This window comes from Manacus candei, unplaced genomic scaffold (genome assembly GCF_025592945.1).
Source record: "Manacus candei isolate 608988 ecotype Guabito, Panama unplaced genomic scaffold, ASM2559294v1 h1tg000023l, whole genome shotgun sequence".
NCBI lineage: Eukaryota > Metazoa > Chordata > Aves > Passeriformes > Pipridae > Manacus > Manacus candei.
Window position 1 is genome coordinate 14,651,499 of NW_026138071.1, and position 24,673 is coordinate 14,676,171.

At 36.3% G+C, this 24,673-nt stretch overlaps 1 protein-coding gene across 2 annotated transcripts in view; it reads left to right on the top strand.

Moving 5' to 3' along the window:
• AGPS (alkylglycerone phosphate synthase) overlaps window positions 1–24,673 on the top strand; it is a 47,961-nt gene that overhangs the window by 16,635 nt on the left and 6,653 nt on the right. The window contains exons 4-20 of one of the 2 annotated variants that reach the window (XM_051787838.1): window positions 303–423; window positions 505–579; window positions 2,177–2,248; window positions 4,066–4,145; window positions 6,299–6,379; window positions 7,459–7,584; window positions 9,645–9,753; window positions 10,184–10,311; window positions 12,862–12,913; window positions 15,154–15,230; window positions 17,320–17,432; window positions 19,033–19,102; window positions 20,045–20,106; window positions 21,892–21,981; window positions 22,416–22,515; window positions 23,306–23,371; window positions 24,214–24,271. In XM_051787838.1, coding sequence (XP_051643798.1) covers window positions 303–423; window positions 505–579; window positions 2,177–2,248; window positions 4,066–4,145; window positions 6,299–6,379; window positions 7,459–7,584; window positions 9,645–9,753; window positions 10,184–10,311; window positions 12,862–12,913; window positions 15,154–15,230; window positions 17,320–17,432; window positions 19,033–19,102; window positions 20,045–20,106; window positions 21,892–21,981; window positions 22,416–22,515; window positions 23,306–23,371; window positions 24,214–24,271 — 1,480 coding nt within the window. The remainder of the gene's footprint in view (window positions 1–302; window positions 424–504; window positions 580–2,176; window positions 2,249–4,065; window positions 4,146–6,298; window positions 6,380–7,458; window positions 7,585–9,644; window positions 9,754–10,183; window positions 10,312–12,861; window positions 12,914–15,153; window positions 15,231–17,319; window positions 17,433–19,032; window positions 19,103–20,044; window positions 20,107–21,891; window positions 21,982–22,415; window positions 22,516–23,305; window positions 23,372–24,213; window positions 24,272–24,673) is intronic. The other variant, XM_051787839.1, reaches the window with a different exon arrangement.

Below are 24,673 nucleotides of genomic sequence, written 5' to 3' on the forward strand. Positions count from 1 at the left end.
AAGTCTTAAAAAAGGTATTTTGTTCAGTATGCACTCATAAGCTAGTGTATTTCTCTGAATTTGTCAGGAGGAAGAAAGGTAAGAGTGTGCTACTGAAATAAAACTTCTTGTGTGCATATAGTCAGCTGAGTACTGGGTAGGATAAGTTGGATTGGTGGTTGAAGATCTGGAGGAGAAATTATTTCTTTCTGATTTGGAATAGTTGTGTTAGGGTAGCAGTGTTAACCTGTTTTTATTTCTGTTGTATAGAAATGCTGTAAGAGTGAACCTATCTTTAATGAACTTATTTTTTTGTATTGTAGGCATCCTTAAATGTTAATGATGTACCTCCATCCATTGTAAATGAAGAATTTCTTCAGGATCTTATAGCCACTAAAATCTCATATTCCCAGGATGCAGAAGATAGGGTATTCAGAGCTCATGGTAAGAGAACTTGATTTAGGTAACTGTGCTACTTTTGATTCTTCCTTCTTTGGACTTGTTAACTTATTGTTTGTGTTTCAGGTCACTGCCTACATGAGATATTTGTACTCAGGGAAGGAATGTTTAAGCGAATTCCTGATATAGTTGTATGGCCTGGTAAGCTTTAATTATCTTATTCTTCCTCCTAATCTGGGAGGCCATTGTTTACTAAAGTCTGGTGCTTTGTAGTCATGGGGAAGCTGTCTCTTGGTTCACTGACTTTACTCATCTTTACAGAGAAGGAGTTTTCTCATGAATGGTAATCATGATTATTTAACATCTGGACTGCAGATTGTCTGTGAAATCCCATCATTTTGTGGGGAAGTCAAATTTACTAGTAAATATAGCTGAGGCTTCTGTTAACAGATGAATTCATGACTTAAGTAACCATAGTGTAATGTGAACTTGTATGTTCACCAAGAGTAGTTGTCTAAATGGCAATCCAAATTTTGATTTTTAAAGGCATACATGATGGTAGAAGGTTAGTGAAATGTTTGTATTAAAGAACTTTGTTTTATGACATGCTGTACTTCAGTAAAAACTCCTATCAGAGCACTTTACAGAGGATCATTGACTTGAAGACAGAGCAGTGCAATCTGAGTATAGTCTAGACCCACTTTAAATAGAGTAATAAATAATGCTGTTGCAGAAAATGTGCTTGTTTCTGTCTAGTAGAAGAGGACAAATACTTTTTTTACCTAAATCATGTGCCTCTGGTCACTAGGAACTACTTCATGTGCCATTCTTTAGTAGAGAACCAAAAGGTCATTCGATCTAAGTACCTGTCGGTTTCTGTTCAGCTGTATGAATCCAGTTCTTTCCTTATCTTTTATAACTTTGATAGCTGCACTGCATTACCCAAAAGATTCTTATAAGAACTTAATCCTAGCTCAGTTTCACCTCCTTTATTTAGAGGAAAAAATCACATATGAGAAGCATACAAAGAGGCACTATAAGATGCAATTCATTACTTGAGAACAGCTACTTGCATGACAGCACTGGTGACTATGAACAGTACTTGCCACAGCTTGTGTTTTGTGTAACTCCAAAAGCAGCTGAAATAAAATGATTAACTACTTTATTTAAAACTGCTCTGTATGGCAAGAGCAAAGTAGCTAGAGTTTGAAAACCATTTATTTAGTCCCACTCATTCTCTGCTATTTCTACAAACTCATGTACAAACTGTATTTGCTCTCTTTTTTGATCCTTTTATTTGTCTGTGCACAAGCATTTCTGCTTCCCTCTTTGTCCAGGTACAGAATGCATTTTGAAGAACTAAATTTCACCAGCAACTCCACTTCTGAAACTGAATGTCAGCCAGGAAGAAAAGTTCAGCTTTTAGAAGAGACTTATTTCTCACTTAAAATAAATTGGACACCCTATTTTCAGTAAAAGCTCTAATCTTGATTTGATGAATTGTTAACTGTTTGGTAGCCCATCAGGCCCTGAGAATTTGTAGGAGGTCTCAATCCATGAGTAGAGCAAGACACTAAGTGGTTAGTTTTTCAAATGTAGAATTGTTTGAAGTCTAAACTTTACTCTGTAACTCCTGTAGTTCTGAACTCAGCTCTTATCTAGTGCCTAACTTTGAAATGCCTTCCTTCCTGGTGGCAGAAAAGGCATTGCTGCTTATTCAGACCGTGGTATTTTGTAATAAGCAAATAATAGTACTAACAACAACTCCTGTTTTTGTTAACTCTCTGGACTTTTTTAGTTTGCCATGAAGACGTAGTTAAAATTGTGGAATTAGCCTGCAAACACAATCTCTGCATAATACCATTTGGTGGTAAGTGTTATGAAATCTCATATCTGTTTAAGGTCATTAGTGAAAATGTATTCTACTTCAATTTAAATGTGTGTTCTTAGTCATACAGTATAACAATAATTCAATAGTTAGACTTTTTTAGTAATATTTTAAATGTGTTCTTAATTTTTTTTATGATCTTGAGGTATTAAAAGCAGCAATATTCAATTTAGTGGAAGTCATCAAAAGTATGTCAATGCCTTCAATATTGAATATGCAAGAGGAATGACTATATGAAGGTGAAATCTCCCTCTGTGCCTTGGAAATCCTAATTTCCTAGAAGTCAGGAGATTCAAATATTTATATTACATATACCATGGTTTTGGATGCATTACTTGTGCTCTATTCCCACAACATGTATAAATTAGGGTTTTTTTGTTGTACTGTTGAAGCTCATAGTTTCAGGGAGGATTGTGGTCAAACACTGTACTGCAAAATAATTTTAATTTCCCTTTAGATACTTTTCAGTTTGAAAGGTAGAGACTCCTATGGCAAGAGGTTTTCAGGAAGTGTTCCACAGACAGAGTACAGGTAAAGGCCTGTACAATCTGTGTCTGTCTCAGCCTAAAGAATTAAAAGGACTTCAGGTTTTTAATTGTGGATGCTTTTTCCTCTAAGCCTGCTGAAGTAGAGTTGTGAGCTACCTTATTTTGACATAGAGCTCAGGGAACACGGGATGTTGGCTTTCGTGAGCTCAGTCTGTGGGAAGGTTTTTGTCAAAAACTCTTAAACCTGTGGTATAAATCTGTGTATTTTACTTGGTACTTGCTTATGCTGTAGGAGTATAGCCTTTGTAGGAAGGATGTTTACTGTAGGTCATTTGATGGCAATACCAGATTTGTGGAGCTGGTTCCTCCGTAAAACAGGCTTACCCTTGCCAGATGCATCTGGAGAGATGCAAAACTGTTAAAAGGCACCCTTGGTACTGGTAAACTGGTATAGCTGAAAGCAACAATATTGACTATTTCTTGTTTACTGACCAGGATACAGAAAGATGTGCAGGTTGTTTTCCAGGTTTGTTTATAGTAAACTACAATCAGCTTGTGGAGTTATTACAATAGGAGTCGGTATTTAAGGAAATGTCACTGGAAACAAAGGTGATGGGCTTTACTGCTCTTGAGCGTTTTATTAGCTGGCACTGTCTCTGTACTTGCCATTGACTGTTCTTCTTGTAGCCTGCTGTAGATAGATCTCTTCAGCATCCTATTCTCTCTTTTCCAATGGCTTTTGCAGTCTTAGAGAAATGAAAGGCTTCTTGGCATCCTGTAAAGATACGTTAGAAAACTGGAGAAGTCTGACATTTGACTGCATCCATTTTTTTTATACTTACACCCTTTTGGTTTATTTTTTTACTTTTAGATAAGTATTAAATTCCTGTGTTAGGTAGACTTCTTAATCCAGCTTTGTAGACTGAAGTGTAGTGGCTTCCATAGTGGTATCTAAACACTATATAGAAACCATAGCTCTCTGTTTCTTCAAGGCTTTGGAAATTCTTATCCCTCCTTGTTTTAAAATGCTGTGCTGGCCTTAACAGAAGCAGCTGAGATGGTCACAGAATGTTATGTTTTTTTTACGTAGTACTCTTAAAGCATTGTCCAGCTCCACTGCAGCCTTGATTTTGTGAAACCCAGTTTGGGAGAAGGGATGCCCCTAAAAGGCTAATCACTAGCCTCAAACAGTTCATTCAGTGATCTTACTGTATTAAGTTCCATATCAGAAAGGAGGGAGAGAGGGATCGTATTGGAAGAAAAGCTACCTGAGAATTTTATGATCACAATATATCATTCCCATATTTGCAGGAGGGACAAGTGTCTCTAGTGCCCTTGAATGTCCTGAAGAAGAAAAAAGAACAATTATCTCGCTGGATACATCACAAATGGTATGCCTTTCTTAATGTTTTGTTTTAATTTTTTTAAATTATCCTACAGTTACATTGGTGATCACTAGTACATTTCTTTCTTTGCCAAAATAAAGTAGGTATGGAAATATTAATCTGTACCATGCATGATTAAATTGATACTCCTTCAGCTTAAGTGATATTTCTCCGTTGTTAGCCCTGTACTGCTTCATATGACCTGTATGTATTTAATAAGAAAAAAGTCACTGCTAAGCCTTCTTATAGCAACTTTAAGTGAAAGTCAGAGGAAGCCACTCATCTTCTATATTGGAACTTGCATCTGATGTTAGATGAAAGGCTAAGAGGAAGTTGCTATTGCAAATTTCACTAGTTTTTGCAGACTTTAAATTACTTAAAGCAGAGATTAGTAAGGTGACTTAATATCTATAAATCAACTTGAAGGATAAACTTTCAAGAAAAAGCTCTGGGTTTTTTGTGTAGATAACATCTTGAGAACGTGAAGTTCATAGCTTTATGGCAGTCTAGAAATGAAGTTCTGTAAAATTTATTGCTAGTTTTCATCTTTCCATTTTTAAGAAGCTTTATACTTTTAAACTGATAGCTTTATGGCTACATGGTAATGAGGTGCTTCAGATAGAGCTCTGTATCTTTGATGTAAGGCTCTACTGCCTCCAAATACCTGCTGAGCTTAATTCTTTTAGCCTTGAAGGTAAGACCTGGGTTTTGGCTCCATTTTCTCCAGTTAGTCAGCGGTCCTTCAGTTAAACTTGTTTCTCTCTGTTTCTCGCTACAAAGTGGTATTTTCTGCAGAAGTGTTAATTGCATATTGAAGGAAGCTCTTCTGGTGTCTGTGTGGAGTGAAATCCAAAGAGTACAGTAGTGACTTAGACCTTCATTTGAACTCATTGATTTATAGCCCAAAGCTCTGACTTCTGTTGGGGAGTGGGAAGGAAATGTTGTTAATTCTTACTATCATGGGTTTTTTTGTCAGCTAGATATGTAAATATGCACTGAGTTAGAAAATAGACCACTTTTCAACCATCTTGAATGACTGCCAGCCAAATAAGGAAATTAAGGTGAAAAGGAGCATTGTCAGAGTTAAAACCTGTGTATGTCGGAGCAGTTAAGACAGTTGCATGAACTTTACTTTTTTAATAAGTATATATATATATTTAGGGTCTATATTAGATAAAAACTGATTTATGTAAGCATCGGAGATAATTTATACAGTTTATATTGAAACTGAAGGTGTCTAGAAGGAGCTGAAGTAGTTGGCTTTGAATAATTAGCCCATACTTCATGAGGGGGAGAGAATTTTTTTTAAAGCCTAGTTTAAGTTAGACTACAAGATGTCCACATTTCTTTAATTTGAAAAATCAAGGCAGAGGGAAGTTACAGCTGTTCTCCTTCCATATAATGTTAATACACAGAATTATCAAAGTACACCAGAAGTGTACTAAAGAGGGTAAGCAGAAACTTCTATAGTGTCCTTAGTATGTTGTTAAGTTCCTTAACCATATTTGTTAAGTTTCTCCTTGCTGTGAATTGTCCTCATGGAGAATCATGCTTAGCGAACCATGTAACTTGCGGTGTTTGCTACTTTTCCTGTTTAGTAGAATATGCTGATGGGACAGTGAGTGTCTTGTCAGATAACATGATGTAATCCTTCCAAGTATCTTAAACTTCTGAAGTATGTACCTACTGTGGTATTCTGGTGTACTGTGTCAAAATCCAAGAGCTGAACTGGAATAACTGAATGTACTCTGTTTAATCCATGCAGTATGTTGAAGAATACTTTTCTTGGTGTATTCTTAATGTCCAGATAGTCAGATTCAGGTACCTTCAATCATGTTAATTGTGGAAATTGCTGTATTGCTTAACTCCTGTTAAGAGTTTTGACTTAATTATTTCTGGCTTTTTTGCTTTGTTTCTGTAAACGTTCCTAGTATAAATTAATTAATAAGTCTCTTACTCTCTTATAGTGGTGACTTTATAGATTGAAACCTGTTGTGTACCTGTTTGAGGGAGTGAGGAGGCTCAGCTTCCATTGCTGTAATGACTGGAGTGGTATTAGTAGTAAATTGTATGACCAAGCATGTTGATCCTAGCATTAGGGAGAGAAAGAAACAAAAATCTTGAACACTGGTTCTTACTTTTGATTGGCTTTTCAACAGAATCGGATTCTCTGGATAGATGAGAAAAACTTAACAGCTTGTGTAGAAGCTGGCATTGTTGGACAAGATCTGGAGAAACAGGTATTTTCATCTGGTTAACTGGCTAGTATTTTTTCATATTTTTCTTAGGTGTTCCTCATGTCTTCTCCAAAGCATTGAATTCTAGCTTAATCCCTGTGTGTTTCATGCAGCTGGTGTGGTAAGAATTACATGCATTGGCTATGAACCAACCTTCCCTAGTATATGACCAGTAAACATATAAAGCCACAATTTCCTCTAATATGAGAGAGAACCATGAGCTAGATGAATCACCATAGACAGTACACAGAAGTGACTTTCAGTCTTTAAGTTAGAACCACTTTGTACAACAGAACATAGTTCATGATCCACATTATGTGGTATACTTAAATACAGCTGTCCAACATGATTGTTATCAGTTAGTCAGTGCAGATTGATTATCTCAAATGCATTAATGCAGTTATCACTTAATGTGAGACTACTTGGTCTTTGAAGCTGTCGGACAGCAAGAATTAGTGTTGTAATTCTGGGGGCATCCAGTCAACCTCAGGTGCTGTGCAGATGGCAAAGCCAAGTTAATACAGAAAAATGAGAAACCAGTGATTACTTAATGTACAGGAATGTGTGATCTGCATCACAAATAGTTGACAATGTTGCATACAGGAAGCCCAACCAGATGGCTGTGTATTAAAACACATCTCTCCTTGAGAGAATTAAGTACAGGCAATTTACTCGCATTTTCTGCAGACCCGCTGCATAGAAATTAGGATAGAAAGAACAAGAGATTAAGTATCTTATTTATTGGCAGCATTTGTGCAAAGTTGGCACTTACTTAGTCATAACTTTTTCCATATGTATTTGAATTCGCACCTTCTTTTGAATGATAGAGGTCCTTTAAAATATGGGGCAGGAGTATATGTGGCAGGGTGATATGTGGCACAGTGTGTGCACAGCAGAATTAGAATCAATTTGCATTTTATGTACCTATCAAAGATAAAACTTGTGCTTGAATAAATTGGTGTGTGATTGGGATACTTACTTTTAAAAAAAAAAAGGAAAACAAACCAAACAAATACAGAGTATTGACTTTGGAGTACTAAGCCAATGCAGGCTCTGTAGGATGTGTTTTTTCCTTTCTTTAGCTTGCTGAAAGTGGCTTCTGTACAGGCCATGAACCAGACTCCATGGAGTTCAGCTCACTAGGAGGATGGGTAGCAACACGAGCATCAGGCATGAAAAAAAACATCTATGGAAACATTGAAGATCTGGTAAATAGTTTTAATACTTTTTCTAGTTATTCTGTTCAGAGATTTAACTTTTATAAATGACTCACAATAAGAGAAAGGAAGAGTAAATAGTGGTTCTTTGTGTGATACAGTTTTGGCATCAAATCTTGACTGAAATGCTTGTTTGCTTACTTTTGGTATTAATGGTAATAATCCTTGTCACTGATCTAAAAGTAATTTTCATTTGGGTACTCACAGGCTAGCCTAAGGAATCATTATCCTGTCCTGACTCTGGTGCTGTCTTCTACCAGTTTGTGCTCTCTGTTAATCCAGTGTAACAATCCTGTCAAGCTTTTGGGGTGATTGCAGAATTCCCGTGTTTTCTCCTACCTGTTGTGTGTACCTGAAGATGTCTAGTTGAACTATCTAACTCTGACAGCAAGCTAGCTCTTTCCACCTTTCTGGATCCCCCTAGGCTAGTAGTTTTTTTCAAATCAGTAGGCTGATCTAATTGACCATGTGGATGCACAGTGGTGAAATCTAATGCCACCACACGGTCTGTAGGAACCCAGAGGAAGGAAGCAATACACTGGGAATGGCCGTATTCTACTCTTGAATTTGTTTTAAGCATTGAAATGGTTCATCTTTATATTAGGTAATTTTTTTGGTTTTAAGCACACTTTTTGATTTTAAAGTCCACCTTTTCTGTTATAATAAGTATATTGAAGATATTGAAGCTAAATCATCACTGTTCAGACTTTGCCTGTGTTTTTGCTTCAAACTTCCAGCTTTCTCTGGTAGTTTGTACAATAACCCTTCCACATGTGAATTTTTTCCTCCTTTCCTGCAGTACACTCTAGGTAATGTATCCCTGTCACCTCAGGCCTTTTCATCAGCTCATAGTTCAGACCTGTTTGTTCTGTGCAGAGATGTGACACTTCACAGTCAGTGACTGAGCTTGGCAGGAATTACACAGTTTTTATTCAGTAGACCTGGCTGAACTAAAACTAGTAGCACTTACAGAGTGTCGTTGTTCCCCTGCTGCCTGAAGTGTTACTGAATGGTATAGTTTGGCTTGTACTGGGAGTTGTGAAGCAAAGGGCTTTTCTATTATGGAAGCATAACTTCAGGCTAAAACAGCTTCTGAAATTTTCATTAGGAGGAAATAGGATTGAAAATTGATTCAGAACAGTTCATGAGTTTCAAAATGGCACAGTGAGAATGTTTCAGGGAAGTGTTTACCTTCCGAGGAAACTTTTATATCTTGAAACAGTGTGTTATATAAGCTGCCTAAAATCCACTTACTGCAGAATCAATGGTTCATAAATTGCATATAATGAAAATTACTTAGCTACCTGTGCTTGAAAGTTTTAAAGCCATTAGTTGAAATTCAGTAGATTTGCTTCATTTAAAGGCATCACTAAAGAAAAAAAAAGCTGAAACCCCACCCTTCCTTGGTATAAAATAATTGAATAGAGGATTAAAAAGCTCCCACATCTGGGCTCTATTGCATATGCCTGAAAAAAGCTGGAAGCAAAAATATTGAAAAATATTTTTTAAAAAACAACTTTCTCACCCTACATATGTGTTAGTCTTATGACAGATTTTATATTGATAATCTGTTTCACAAAGCTTACTTCTGTCTTTCCTCCTAATGGTAATATTTCTGTAGCAATCAGTGGCTGAATTATATTAGCCTGAACAAGCAGCAGTACTAAAGCAAAACTTAAGCAAAGTTTAAACCCTCACTTTTTTTCTCTGAAGTACTGTATATATTCTGCATTAAAATCCTGGTATTTTTGAAGTTCTGTCTACACTGAGAAACAAAACAGTTTTAACTGGTGTTGCCTGCATGTAGCCAACAGCTGATATGATTTGCCAAAGAACTGGAAATGATCTGTTGTGTGGGGAACCATGCTGTGTTATAAATAATTGTTGGTAACAATCCTTGGGTTACCCAAAAGTTCTTGGGATTGCCTACAGAATGCCTAAAATCTGCAAGGCTGAACTGTATCAAGCTTAATATGTTTTGTAGAAAAGAAATATAATAAAAATCTGTGCTTAATGCTAGTATTTCTAATCATTGCATATTGTTTAAATAGGTGATTCATATAAAAATGGTAACTCCTAGAGGAATAGTAGAAAAAAATTGTCAAGTACCTCGCATGTCAACAGGACCTGATATCCATCACTTCATTATGGGATCTGAAGGTATAAATACAGTATCTTCACTTTCTGCATCTTAATTCAGCTTCTGTAGTGGCTTGATTGTTTGAGCATCTTTAATGCTGTGACTTCCAGTGTGTCGATGGGTAGCATTGTGCAGACAGAATTTCTTGTGTTAGGATAATACATTGAGACTTTAATTAGGACTGTGAAGTTTAGCAGCTTTTAACAGTGGTTTAGACAGACCTGTGGAGTTAGCCTACAAGTCTAGTAACAAGCATCATGATTTAGAGGATTTTTTTTAGGAATTCACCATGTAGATAGTCAGGAATAAATCCCCTACTACTGCAAACTGAATTTTTGGGATTTCAGATTTATGTTAAGTTATAGCATCCTGATAAGCAGTTGTTAAGTTGGGTAACTTGCAAGAAGTTCATCCTGCAAAATTTTGCTCAGTTTTTCTTTTCTCCTGAAGGAACTCTTGGAGTGGTTACTGAAGTTACGATAAAGATTCGTCCAGTCCCTGAATACCAGAAGTATGGCTCTGTGGTCTTCCCCAACTTTGAACGAGGGGTGGCCTGCTTAAGGGAAGTGGCAAAGCAGGTAAAGAAAAGCTGGATGTTGACTTCCCTCAAGGACATGGATTCTAGCAGTAGGGGTGTGTTGATGCTTTAGTATTTCTGGCATTTGATAACCAAGAATCTGAGATAGGAATCTTGTAAGCATATATGAAAACACAGTATATGGTACATGAGGCTTTTGGAAATTATGCAGTTGAGGATTGAGCATTTTATGAGTTTGCTTGGTATTCTGAGCCAAAATGTGGACAGGCCTTGTAATGGCTTGTTTTAGTGGGAGTCATTTGCATATTGCAGCACAAAGAATTTGGCTTTGCATCTCCTTCAACTGAGAACTTTACCCTCAGATTAATTAAGACTGTGTAAAAGGGACCAATATTTAAAGGAATTAAGCTGCAGCATACAGGCAAAAGGCAGTGAAATTTACGGCTCTGAAGTGGCAATGGAACAAAAGGAATGCAATGAAAGGATATGGCTTGTGTCTAGAAATCACTTCCTGGAGCACAGTGACATGTGCAGGTGAGGGGGATATTTCGAGGTGCAGTTGTGCTTACACTGTAGTATTTAAATAGAGAATAGTGTAGTCAGGTGGTTTCAGGTAGCAAAACTCATACACAGTACCCAAATTCCATAAAGCTTTTTCTCCAGACTATGCTTCCAAACAGATCTTACACTGGCGAGCCTCTTTCTCCACTGACTAACTTTTCTTTGCTCTGTGCAAAATGTATCAAGTCGTATATATGGTAGAATGTACCCTGAATTGGGGAAGTAATTTCAGAAATGTTTTAATTAATGCCAAACTAAACACAGCTTTACATTTTTTCCAGTGATTGGTCTAAATTAATGGCTTAATGTTCCAAGCCAGATGTTCAAACTGGTATGTGAATGACATGTATATGCTAGTCAGCAGCACTTGCCAGTTTTTCTGTCATGCTTCTACTGCTAGTGCTTGTCCTTCCTGTTAAAGGTACCTAAGCAGACTTTTCGGGAATGCTTAACATTTACAGTCAGTTAGGGAACTAGTGTCTTTTCCCTGTCTTAGTTAGAAGAGGGGGGGAAAAAAAGGCACAATTTGCCACTTAATGTCGCTCCGTTTCTAAGCTTCTGTTGCTGCTGCTGCTGTTTCACTGCTTATTTGAGCCTGAACTACTTATTCTTCTCTTCTGTTGCCCCTTGCATCAATCTCAGTAAATATTACAGTGATTGCTATCTGAAAAGCTGTTTCTTTTATGTAGCAGTCCACTTTAATGTAAGAATAATCAACCTGCAGGTTGTGGGTGGGTTAGTCTCATTTAAAACTACTCTTATAGCCTTCTTCTGTCAACCTGCTTGGTGGGCTTAGTTCTTCATGTTCCTTCTTCCTATTGTGTGACCAAAGATATATTAATGATACTAGGAAGGGCGAACAAGTGAAAGATAAGTATTTCCATATCCATGTGATTAGATGATGGCTAGCTTAAAATTCAGACTTTGTCGCATTCCTCTGGTCATACATTTCAGTATGATTGGACATGACCATCAGAGATTATACAGTATAGGCATGTGCATGAAGCTTACCTAATTGAAGGCAGCTGTTCTTACTGTTGTTGATCTCTGCACAGTGCAGAATCTAGATTAGACACAGGTATGGATTTTAATTGCAGTCTGATGGCAGAGTGTTACTGTACTAGGTCTAGCAAGGATGGATTTGACTTTCTTCATAGCAGTGTGGTGTTAGCTCTTGTATTTGTGACCAATACAGTGTTACCACTCCAGTGTTTTAGCTATAGCTGAACAGTGCGTACACAGTATCAAGGCTTTCTCTGTTTCTTACTCTTCCTGCCAGCAAGTATATTGGGAGCAGACAGGAGGCTGGAAGGGAAAACAGTTGAGACAAACAACCCAAATTGACCAAAAGCAGATACCATAAAAATCATGATCATAAGTAGAACTGGAGGGGGGAGTTTCCCAGGGGTTGCCATTGCTTGAAGACTGGCTAAATATAGGTCAGCTGGTGGTAATTGATTGCTTTTTGCATTATAATTTTGTGAGTTTTTTTCCCATTTTGCTTACCCAGCTGTCTTTATCTCAGCCTGCATATTTTCCCACTTTTGCTCTTCTGATTTTTCTCCCCATCCCACTGATGAGAGGGGTGAGCAGCTGTGTAGCACTTAGCTGCATGCCAGGGTTAACCCTCAACAATTAGACTTTTCCAGTGGATTTGTATTTTATGTGTATCTCCAATTACACAGCAACATAAGCTTAATACACTAAATGAGTATCTTTAGTTCATATGCCAATTTAGAAAACCACTCAGAACTTGAAGGTCAAAGTTTTTTGCTGTTACTATGTTGGCTTGAGGTTAAACTGAAAATTCTCAATGCATTATATCCAGCCATACCTAAGCGATGTTGCTATTCAAGTGAAAACAAGCTTATAGTCACCCCTTTTCAATTATGATGATGGCCATAGGTCTCTGGTATCAAAGCGTGCTTTCTTGTATGCTATTTTACAGTGAAATTTTTATTGTAATGAATTTTAAAACCAACAATCATTTTATTCTCCTCCCTCTTATTCCCCTAACTTTGCCTCCAAGAGATGTGCTCCTGCATCAATTCGCCTTGTCGACAACGCACAGTTTCAGTTTGGTAAGTATGTAGATCATCTTGTCTGTTTCCAAGGGGTTTTTAGTAGCTTAAGTCTGCTTTGAGTCATAATTCTTTTGCTCAAAACTAGATAAAGAAGGCAATAAATCCAAAGTTCAAACTCCAGATAGTGCCATAATGTGTAGTTTCAGAAAACAGAAACCTGTCTTTGTCTCTGGGGAAACAGTATCAACTAGTTGAGTCAGTAAAGAGCCATGATCTGCATATAAATACATGAGATGGGTTTTTTTGCTACGTTTTCTTTCTTGACATAGTCTCCTGGTGAGTTGGAAATTCTGGAGTCACTTCCTCTATTTTGCTGTAAAGGAGCAGAGATTATAGTTTTGAAGTACAGTACCTGAAACATTTTCTTCCTAAGGGTATTAATGAGAAGTTGGATATGAAAAAAAATTAGAATGCCAGCACCTTACTTTGAAAGTAAGTGGGTTGATGCCTTTAAATTTCATGAAAGCATCACAATTGGTACACAGATTCCTTAGAAGTAATAGGTTTTTTGTAAATATTCTGATGTGGCAATGTTTGACTGGGTGGGAGAGAAGCAATGACATGCTTGTCCAAAGTGAGCTGTCTGTTTTCAAAAGAAGCTCCGATGTAGTAAATGCTGTAATTGTGTGCAAATACAACTAAGCTGTGGGCTTTAAGTCAATGATGCTACTAGAAGATTACTCAAGACAAAGATTTTGTGAAATTTCCTGTGGTTCAAACACCTAAATAGGACAATATCAGACATGTAGAAAAATCATTTTTTAGCATTTCTTAGGAAAACTTGTTATTTTAACTCTAGTAAATTTGACAAAAGATGTGTTCTGGCTCAAGATGCTCTCGTGGCGACCTTAAATTCCACTACCGGAAGCTAATAGCTTGCAGAACTTGAAGGTCTTGCTGAGACCATGCTATTTTGATTGTATCCAGAAGATGAAAATGTGAAGTGTGAACGATCTTGAAAACCCCCATTTTAATACCACTTTAACAAATCAGAATTTCCGAAACTTCTTTTAGACAGAAGCCTCAGTAATGAATCTCAGCTTCAAATGGCATTAATATGATGATGTTGAGAAAGCTGAATTTCGTTTTTCAAACCAAGGAAATGGGGATTTGTTAGACCCAAGAGCCCAGCAAGCCTTGCTGCTTGCTTTGCTCACTCTTTTGTGTTACACTATTTCACTCAGACATTTCCAACAGAAGGCAGATGCATTTTTTTTTTCTTTTTCATTGGGAAGCACAGTTTGACCAATTATAGGCTTTAAACATAGTTTCAGGTGTGTCAATATAGATTTTTCTTGTAGTCACTATTAATTAATTTTTTAGATTGTGATTTAACAAATTCATGTCCTTTTATTATCTGGTGCTTTTTTGTGTGCTTAGTTAAGTGTGCTTGGAGGTATATTCCTTGGTTTGTATCAGCAGAGAGAGTTCCTCTTTACTGAAGAGGAAAGTGGAGTAATCAGTTGCTGAAGTTCAAGTGTTATTCAGGAGGAAATACTTTGTGAAGTATTTTAGAAGGAAGTATCATGTAAATGATGCATAACTTTTTATGAATTGGGCTCACAGCATGTAGGCCAGATGCCAGGCTGCTAGAGTGAAGCAGTAATGGGAATTCAGAAGTTGTTTGTGACTGAAAACAATGGAACAAACAGTAAAAGACTTTCATCTCAATTAAATCCAGTCCTGAGGCATAGATGTTAATTTAACAGGCTCCAAGACACCATTTATATATCCTGGTAATTTTAGTTCCCCGTTTGTCATTAAGGAAGCAATTACTAGCTTTATGTAGAAAACTTCACACAAGTGACATAACTGTTAAGGAAAAAGTTGCTTAACTTCTAACTTGAACCATTTTTGGCTGTTTGTTTCAGTGGTTTTGGCATAACTTTAAAAAAAGGTCACTGATTTTGGCTGAGTTTTACAGTGTAAAAACTAATTAAGTACTCTTTTAAAAATTTTCCATGTGCCATAGGCTTGTGAAATCTAATCTAGGACAGCCTTAATTAAAGTGTCAAATATTTGTGCACAGTTGAACATATGTCTTCAAAAAAGTAATGAAACCTTTTCCTAAATAATTTTCTAAATGATTAAGACAATTCTCTTTGATTTTGATAATCAAAGTGCTCCAAGCAATTCTAGCAATTTTGACTACCAAGCCAATTTTTGTTTGCCCATTGAAGTAGGAATCTTAAGAGCACTGTTTGCCTTAACGCACCTTTTTCTGCTTTTTGCCAAAGGTCACGCTCTTAAACCACAAGTTGCTTCCATTTTTACATCATTTTTGGATGGACTGAAAAAATTCTACATCACAAAGGTAATTTGGGGGTTTAATACTGTTTCAAACTTTGCATGCTGTTCATAAAATTCAAGATTTTTTGCCTAACTGCTTCTAATGCAGCTGAGTTTGTTGTATCTGATACTGCAATGTGAGATATATTAACTTGACGTTCTAAAGGTGGTTTAATTCAAACTGAGATTATCTGTTTGAGGAGTTATTACATGAGAGCTGTTGTCACTGGTCATACCTGTACCTGAGATTAGTGTGCCTTTGTTTGGCAGAAAATCGGTGACAGCGGGAGACTGGAACCAATTTATCCAGCTTGTAGACCAGTGATCATCAGTTCATACTGATGAAGTGGGGCTAGCACTATAGTTTATTTTTCACTTCACAGGTTTTGTCAAGGCATGATCTACCATGTTATTACAATGAAACTAGAATTTTTGAAGAATCTCAAGATATTTGTCTTGATTTGCCCATATCGACTGGCTTTTTGTCTTTCTGGAATTCATCCCTTTTTAACCTAGAATTTGGTACTAAAATACCACTTAGGCTTTTGTATTAAATAATTTGTCTTAATGTTGAGTTTTCCTCCAAATTAGCTAACTAGAGAGTTCCTACAAATATGGGTATTCAAATGTAGAAAATTGCATTATCATGGATAAGAGGAGGTAAACATTCCATTCATATAACACGAACAGATATGCATATGAAGCGATATGATAATACCAAGTGTCTTCAAAGAGTGGGCTCTACTTTTGAAATACAGTGGCTAGTGTTGATTCTGCAGCTTTTTCTTGGACTACTGAAGTGGGAAATAACACGTGTCTTGGGACTTCTGTTGTTAGGGAATACCTATTAGGTTTTGAGATGGCCCAGAAATTTTGCCTTCCACCCTGACCTACTGTAGTGCAGGAATGTCTTAAGTAGTAAAGGTTTTGGCAGCAAGATTGTTGTCAGGTTGAAGCAATCCTAAGCCGGCAGTATCTACTGCTTCTGCAGTCAGCAACAAACATCACTGCTTCTTGGGATATTGTATCACAAAGGGATGTTGTATGCCAATTACAATTCTTTCAGCTCAGTAGGAGAAAAAAAACTGTGAAGCAACAAGAGAAATGCTGTGTAATACTGATGCATAGATCCCAGGCTGGTGACCAATCCTTGGCTCTTATGTTAGGGCTCACTCCCCTGGTGCATATGAGCAACTGCTGCTTCAGAGAAATCCCCAGCTGGGTTGGGAGGTAGGAGTAGACAAAAGGAATAATTTCAATGATCCTGAGACTGCTATCGCAGGTGTTATTGGGACCAATATGCTGAAATCCATCTTATACCTTATTTCATCTGTGAATTTGGGAATGTTCACTGATAGAAGAATGCTAGGTATTGCTAGGAACTGTAGTTCCTCCAGTGCCTCTTAAAGGCAACTATAAGGTGTTAACTGAGCATTACAGCCAAAAGATGGCAGAATAGATGAAAGGATTCATACAAAATGAAATACAAGTGGTTCTAGGACAAGAGGGGACTGTAGATAGCATCTTAAATTCCAAGGACAGAAATAAAGGTCTATTATCATTGTAGTAAAAGTATTTCTTTCTGTTCATTAGCTATGCTGTTTTTGTAGGACTAGTGGGTAAGACAGATCCTTTGCCTGGTGAGGTATATGCAGCTTTGCAGCAGTTTTCATGATTTTTTATTGGGGTAGTGGGATTTTCTGTGGCACATGGCTGATACAACTATTTTTAGAGCTGTGACATTTATGGTGGTCATAGTCATCTTCCTGCTTTAATACATAAATAGTTGATAGAATATAAATGTCTCTATTGCTCAAAGCTGTTTTTTCTACAGCATAGGTAGACAGCTGTTATGTCTATCCTGCTTTTTAACAGGAGGAAAAAGGTGACAGATAATTTCTGTTATTTCAGTTGACTTGTGTCCTGTAAAGGAAAAACTTAAATGTTTTGGGAGTAAATTTTTGAAAGATGATTTTTTTTTTCCCTAATCTTTCCTCTTTGTTGCAGCAAGACTTACTGGCCAGGGCACGTGCCATGTATTTGAAATTAAAAACCTGTTGCTTGTATTCTACCACACAGACTATGAATAATGTAAAGTTTGTCTCTCTTTGCAGTTTAAAGGATTTGATCCCAACATACTGTGTGTAGCTACCTTGCTCTTTGAGGGTGACAGAGAGAAGGTTCTTCAACATGAAAAGCAAGTCTATGATATTGCCACCAAGTTTGGGTATGCTTTTCAAAGAACTTTTTCGGTGTGAAGCTGGGAATTAACTATCCAGGAAGAAATAAGTGTACTATATTTTTGTAGTGATTACTGTATGGATATGTTCTCAGTTTACTAGTTTGAAGTGGCAGCAATCAATTAGCTATTGAATGTTCTCTTTGATAAATAAGGCTTGCAGTAACTCTTAGGGTAACTTTACTGAAAAACTTCAGCTCTCTGTGTATTGCAGTACAATATTTTACTAAATATAGAATTGATGTTATTAAAATGGAAACTAGCCCTTTTAATTGCTTAGTGGCATGGAAGTGGCTTGTTTTGCAATACTAGACTCTACATTTTGACTGCAGAAGGGGGAGGCAAAATCATAAGGGTAATATTAAATTTTTGCAGAATTGATGTGAGCATATGAATACAAGAAGCTTGTTTGGTTAAAGGAGTGCAGTGACTTTCTGTCCCATAGGCTATGTCCTTACAAAGGAACAGAAAACACTCACTGAAGTGGCAGGCTGAGTAGTGATCAGGTAGTTTCTTTCCTTCTGCTTCGATTAAGCATGATTGATGAAAGCCATCATCAAAAGTGTGATTTGTCAAGAATGTACTTTTTATTTTTAAGAAAGTTTTTGCTAATATTGGTCTCAGCTATACAAATGTACCTATAAGTATTGTTTTATCCATTTCAAGGCTATCCTTTCTGAAATTTGTGTTTTCATTGTGCTTTCTTTCTATCACTTCAACCATGAATCCTTTTGTATTTTGGTGTTTCAAGATGATGGTGTATTGATAAGGGATGCTTGTCTGTATTAGATCTGTTAGAAGATGGCGCTGTCTGTGCTGCTTAGTTAAGGCTATTAGTTAAGTGTTTAATGGTTTAACCTGTTTTAAAATACTTAAACCATTTAATGCTTTTATAGTCTAATGTGTCTATCCTTCTTCAGGATGTTCTATCCTTCTGGATGTCTGATTTCCCACACACACACCTTTCTGGGATTTATGGGAGCTTCTAGAAAGACTGATTAAGATACATAGCACTTTCTTATTCTTAGAAACCAATAGTTAAAAACAAAGGCTTTCATAATGATCCTTGATAGACTAGTGAAAGCAAGGCTTCCCTTTTCTTTAGTGCTATGGCTTTTGTGTTTGGGGTTTTTTTTTAATTCATTCACATCTCTTACACTTTTGAGATCTTAAGTCAGGAGTATTGCTCTCATGACCTGGGAGCATACAAGTGCACAAATTCAACATGCTTAGAAATGTAGTTACACATGTTCCTGTAAATTAATATCCTGGATATACTATGTCAGCTTGTGTTTCTCTGCTCTTTTGTGAGTTTTGAAGACTGTTATTTTAAGATCACATCAAATGTTTTGTTATGTTCATCTTTCTTCTGGTTATTGAATGAAAAGACAAATGCAAACCGTTAAAAGTCTGGTCTGAAGTAAGTTGTTTTTTTTTAGTGAAGAGACCGTACTATTTTCAACTATTGTAACACATCTTAGGCAGCTAAACTAGCAGAAATGTTTAATAATCAAAGTTATTTTACAAATATTTTTGTAAATTGGTGACTACTTTGCTGGAAATTTAATTAAATTCTTGTAAATCACAGTGGCTTGGCAGCAGGAGAAGATAATGGACAGAGAGGATACATGCTGACATTTGTCATCGCATACCTTCGGGTAGGTCAGCTTTTGTTTGTCTGCTGAAACTTCTGTTAATTAATATAACAAAATATAGAGATGTCTTTTTGAAGATGCTTTCTTTGAAATCAAAGTGCAGGTTGCCTTGGATGATATCTCAGACTTCTCCTAGAGATTGTATCTCTTCCATTTCTGACTAGTGATTATTCATGGAACTTCATCTGCAAAATACCATAAAGACATTAATTTATATTCTTGTTAAAGAAATAGTTTCTCATAACGGATTGAGAAAATTAGATTGAAGATCCACAGGTTGAATGGAATCAGTCTTGGAGAGTACTTGAAATACTCATATGCTCACTTGGCTTTTTACTCTTAGGAGATCTGCTTATGACTGTGGTTTGAATCAGAATTCCAACATAATGGACCTTCTGTCTAAACTACTGCAGCTGTTCTTATGAATTTTAGTCTTACTATTTGAGATTTTTTTATTTTTCAGAATAATATGCATATCCCAAGTGTTTGATTTTATTTGTCTTTTATAGTCAGGGACAAATCACTGAATTTCCCTCTATTGCAGCAGGCTGTATGTAAAATGGGAAGATATTCATCTTTATTCTACCTAGATAGTAACTACATTCTAAATAAATATTTCTACTAGGTGTTATGATGGTTAGCACAGTGAAGCTCTTGGCTTGATACTATAGTTATACAAGTATTTCATTAGTGTAGACATACTGACAGTCTGACAAGTTGTCTCACTGTAGCCTTGACATCAAATATTTGTTGTCTTTGTCTTTAAAGAGCTTCCCTATTTCCATAATAATAAACTTATGTCTCTGGGACAGATGGGTGGTTTTGCTAAATTAGGATTTCTTTTTTTCTCATAGAAACTAAAAAGTTGTTCAGTTGTTAGCTGTGTAGCATACACTGAATGTTGATGCTGAATGTTACTGATAATTTCCTCACTCTGTTTATTAGGACTTGGGCCTGGATTACTATGTAATAGGAGAATCATTTGAGACATCTGTTCCTTGGGATAGGTAAACTGTGATTACTCTTTAGAATTTCTTAAAACTTGATTTCATTCAAATTATTCCTAACTCATGTTTGCTCATGGGGATACTTAGTTTAGGCCTTGTGTCTATTTAATGCTCCCTGATGTCCTTGCTAGTAGTCCTTGCACCTCTGTGTCCTTGCTAAAGTTGCTAGTAAATTACCTATCAGGATTTTGTAAATGCAATGTGTCAAGCATTCAGTAATATTTCTACATAGGTTAGCTTATTGTAACAAATTTAGAACTTGAAATTGCACATTGAATTTACCAATTGAAATTGCAATTGGTGACAATAACTGCAGTGGGTGATGAGCAGCCATGTGTGTGGGATCAGCTGCATATTTCAAAGAGAGAAGTCTGTAGTGTAGATAATAAAAAACTTTTAAGTGTATTTAAATAAGTTTTTTCTTTCTCCAGTAATGTAGGGAAATGAAAACTGAAAAGGTAACTTTTGCCCAAGATTAAGATCCTTTTCCTAAGCTTATTTCATGTGTTAGCTGTGGTTGAGAAACATTTGACTGCAACAGAGTTTAATATACAAAACCAGTTTGGATGCTTCTGTCCATTTGGTAAACCGGAAGTCTCTTAAGCAGGATCTAAGGTGATTTGAATCAAAGCTTTACAGCATTCAGTGCAAAGTCTGATGACTTAAACTGGCAAGCTTGTATCCTTGCTGTTGAATTTAGTGGCAGTGATAAATTCCAGACCCTGTTTGAAAATTGGCAGAGTTATATTAAGTGAGTGGAAGAAGTTTGAAGGTAATTTTAAAGCAAAAGTGCTCTTCATTTTAGTTTAGCTTTATAGATTTTGAAGCATGCTAACTGCTTAGTCACCAATTTGTTTTGCGTCTCCCTCGTTTCAGAAGAGAACTAATTTTTATCTAAAATGTAAGAAAATATTTAAAATTATCCTCACCAAAGGAAATGCTTTGAAAACCTTTCTCTACTTTGACTCATAAGAATCATGTAACTTTCCATAAACTGATTAACTTGTTCCTTACAGATAGCAGATATTTGAATAAAATATTTAGCTGACTTGCTTATTCATTAAATAGTTTAAATTTCTCTTGTATTCTGTTAATCTTTAAAGTAGTTTTAGATCTGTGTAAAATGTCTTAATCTGAATTGTACAGTGTAGCACTACAGACCTTTGTGGGAGAGCATATTACTGAAGAAATGGTTATTTGAAAAACAGGGATTTCTTTTAGTTGCATCTTTGGTTGTACCTGGGTCTGTCCTAGAAGATTTAAAAGAAAAAAACCAGAACAAGTATGGCTTATGACAAGGTTTAATCGCTCATTGCCATATTAGAATTGTAACATTTCAAGCTGGCAGACTAGTGTACAGCTGAAGAAGAATCTCCAGGTTTGGCCTTGCAGCATTAAAAGGCTTCTGAGTTCTCGAGTTTTCTACTGTATTTGTCTACTACTTTGCCAAAAATTTGAGGCTATTTTGCTAAGAAACTTAGTAAAAACGTACAGAATTAGGTAACCTCCTTTTTTCTGAACACTTTTACCACCTCTTCATTATGAAAAAGAGCTTTTAAGTACTCTGTTTCAAAGTAAACTTGCTCTTCAGAAGTGCAGAAAAAGCAGTACCAGTGGTCTTCATGAGGACTATTCTTAGAACAGAGCTAGTTCACTCTGACTTTAGAAGGTAGTCTTATGTTGTGTTAGATTATGATTTTTAAAAGATTGCTGAGGTTCTTTTTTCTAGAAGTTGTATAAAATCACATATTAAAATTTTATGTTTTAATGTGTTTCCTGTTACAGGGTTTTGGACCTTTGTAGAAATGTAAAGGAAAGGATAGTAAGAGAATGCAAAGAAAAGGGTGTTCAGTTTGCTCCTCTTTCCACCTGTAGGTAAGCCAACAATCTCAACAATTTTTCTTGAATCTTTGATTAGTAAGAGAACTAAGGAAGAGGTCATTAAACTTGCTAGCTAGCAGGTAAAGTAGATCCAGTAATGATACTACAAATATTAGTAATTTTGACCTTCCTCTTGAAACTGCAAGTGGATTACATGTAAGAGTGGGGAATTCAAGTGATTAGTAGCACTTGATTAAACTTTTGCTTATATGTACAAGAGCCAAGTGTAATGACTTAACAGCGTCAGCTTTCAAAGTCTTAGCATTGAGTTGCTCATGAATTATGACCAAAAAGGGTAAAAATGTTAAAAAAAAAAAAAAGATGCTACCCTTTTGAATAAGATAAGTAACCTGATGAATTGTGTAATGTCACATAGTGGTTGGCTTGATATCGTGAAGTTTTGTTTGTAATACAGTTTTCTTCAACAGGGTGACACAGACTTATGATGCAGGTGCATGTGTCTACTTCTACTTTGCCTTTAACTACAGAGGAATTAGTGATCCTATTCATGTCTATGAACAAATTGAGGTAATGTATAAAAGAGCAGTAGTTACAGGAGAGAAGCTGATGTCCTGTAATATATGCTGAACCAATTGGCCAAGCTAACGGAATTTTGCAGGAGAGAGCTCAAAAGCCTGTTCATAAAGCTTTGATCATTAGCAGCTAGGAAAAGAGGTATAGTACATCAAGTAGAGAAAAGACTACCAAGTGACTATTTTAGGCATCAGTAGATGAATACTTCTGACTGAAGTATAGGAAAGCTTGACCTGGAGTTTCTTGCATGACAGAAACTTTAAACCTTAAAACCCCAATCCATGGGAACCTAGTCTTCCTTAGTTCCAGTATTTACAAAACTACTTCTTTTTCTTAATACTCAGTCTGTAAAATGAGTGGTAAAACTTACCACGATCATACTTTATTAATAGTGCTGCATGTAGAGCATAATGAAATGGGGGTGTCTGATGCTATTTTTGTTAGGCCCAGATAAGTGCTGATCTAAGTCTGGTGCATTAGACCAGTTGTAAGCTGCTTGAACATTTCCAAAGAGCTCTGGAATAACTCCTCTTGACACTTTGGCTGATGAAACGTTATACTTACCTAGTTGGGGGAAACTGGTATCCTTGTTAGCTTGAAGATGTAAATTCTTAGAAGGACTATGGCCAAACTGCTTTTTGTCCTATTTTCTGTTTCGAATGCTCAAACTTCAGCACCAGAAAATTGCTAATAGGACTGTGGAGAAATAGTCAATATTTTTAACTATGGAGAAATAGTCAATATTTATAACTAGGATATAATTCTTCTCATGCTTATTCTTTAGAAATTTCTCTTGAATTTGGCAAGCAAAGTTTTATCTACAAGTTCTGAGGCTCCTATGCTGTTGCGTGTAGGTCACTGAAAAATGTAATACTTGAGTGCTTATTTAATGAAACTTTACTAATACCTAGATACTACTTTTTATTGGAATTAGTTAGCAGTGTGATTACCTGGATGCATGTCTTCCATTACAGTAACTAAATTTAACCTAACAAAATGAGTTTGTTGACCAAGTATATGTGTTCTATGGCAGACTGAAAAAATCTCTAACTGCATATGTGCAGTTATATATGTTATTCCTAAAAAAGTACACTTATTTGAAAAAAACATGTAGTGCTTGTGCTTAGAAAGGCTTTCATTGTTACAGCTTCTGATCTCTCTAACCATTCACAATCAGAGGTGGATGGCAAAGAAGATTCTAGAACTCTAAAGTGTTTGTATAATTCTTACAATAAAAAACTAAATTTTGTTTTCTGCCGTAAACTACACCCATGAAAGGGTTGTCAGTTTTAAAGTACCTTACTGCCTCAACCAGAATCTTGGAGATCTGGGTTTAAACACTGATCTGAATAAGGATCTTGAATCATTCTGGTGTGTTTTCAGGCTTCTTTGCTTTCAAATGAGCATCCCAGCCACTGGACTACTTTAGTTTTAGCAAAGAATATTCTATTTGAGAGTAATATATTTGTTGTAAGTGATGCAACTTGAGATATTGTGGCTTTGATAATGTGTATTTAGAAAATTCTTACTTACATTTATCTGCAGACTTGATGTTTGCCTGTATTGTGTGCCCTAATTACTTCTGAGACTTTCCATACACCTGTGTGTATGACTGCAATAGCGAGCATTTCAGAAAATCAAAAAAATTTTGTGCATTTTCTGTTGAATAAATACCATATCTTTCAAATTTAGAGGGCTGCTAGAGAAGAAATACTTGCCAATGGAGGAAGTCTTTCACATCACCATGGAGGTAATATTCTCAGTCTAATATTAGTTTCCTTTATATTGCTAAATATCCATTACTACGTAAAATAGTTTATAGTAGAACTTTGAAAAATATCTCACAAGCATTAAGTGAAATCACTGGGGAAGGGTCAAGGGGGAAGGACATCTCTTGGGATTCTTTCTAGAAACTTCTCACTCCTTTGCTGGTTTGATCAGTTTGTCTTAAGCAACTTCTGTTTATCTTTGTGCAGATATATATTCAGTTATAAAGACTTTCAAGTGGGAGTTCCACAGTTTTAAGACAGTTTAGAGTCCCTTGTGGCTCAGTGAATGCTGTTAGCCCAAATTCCAGAGCACTTAGGCAAACTATCTGCATAAAGAGCTAGTGACTTTAAACTGGGCTATGTTGCAATCGAACATTGTTGCA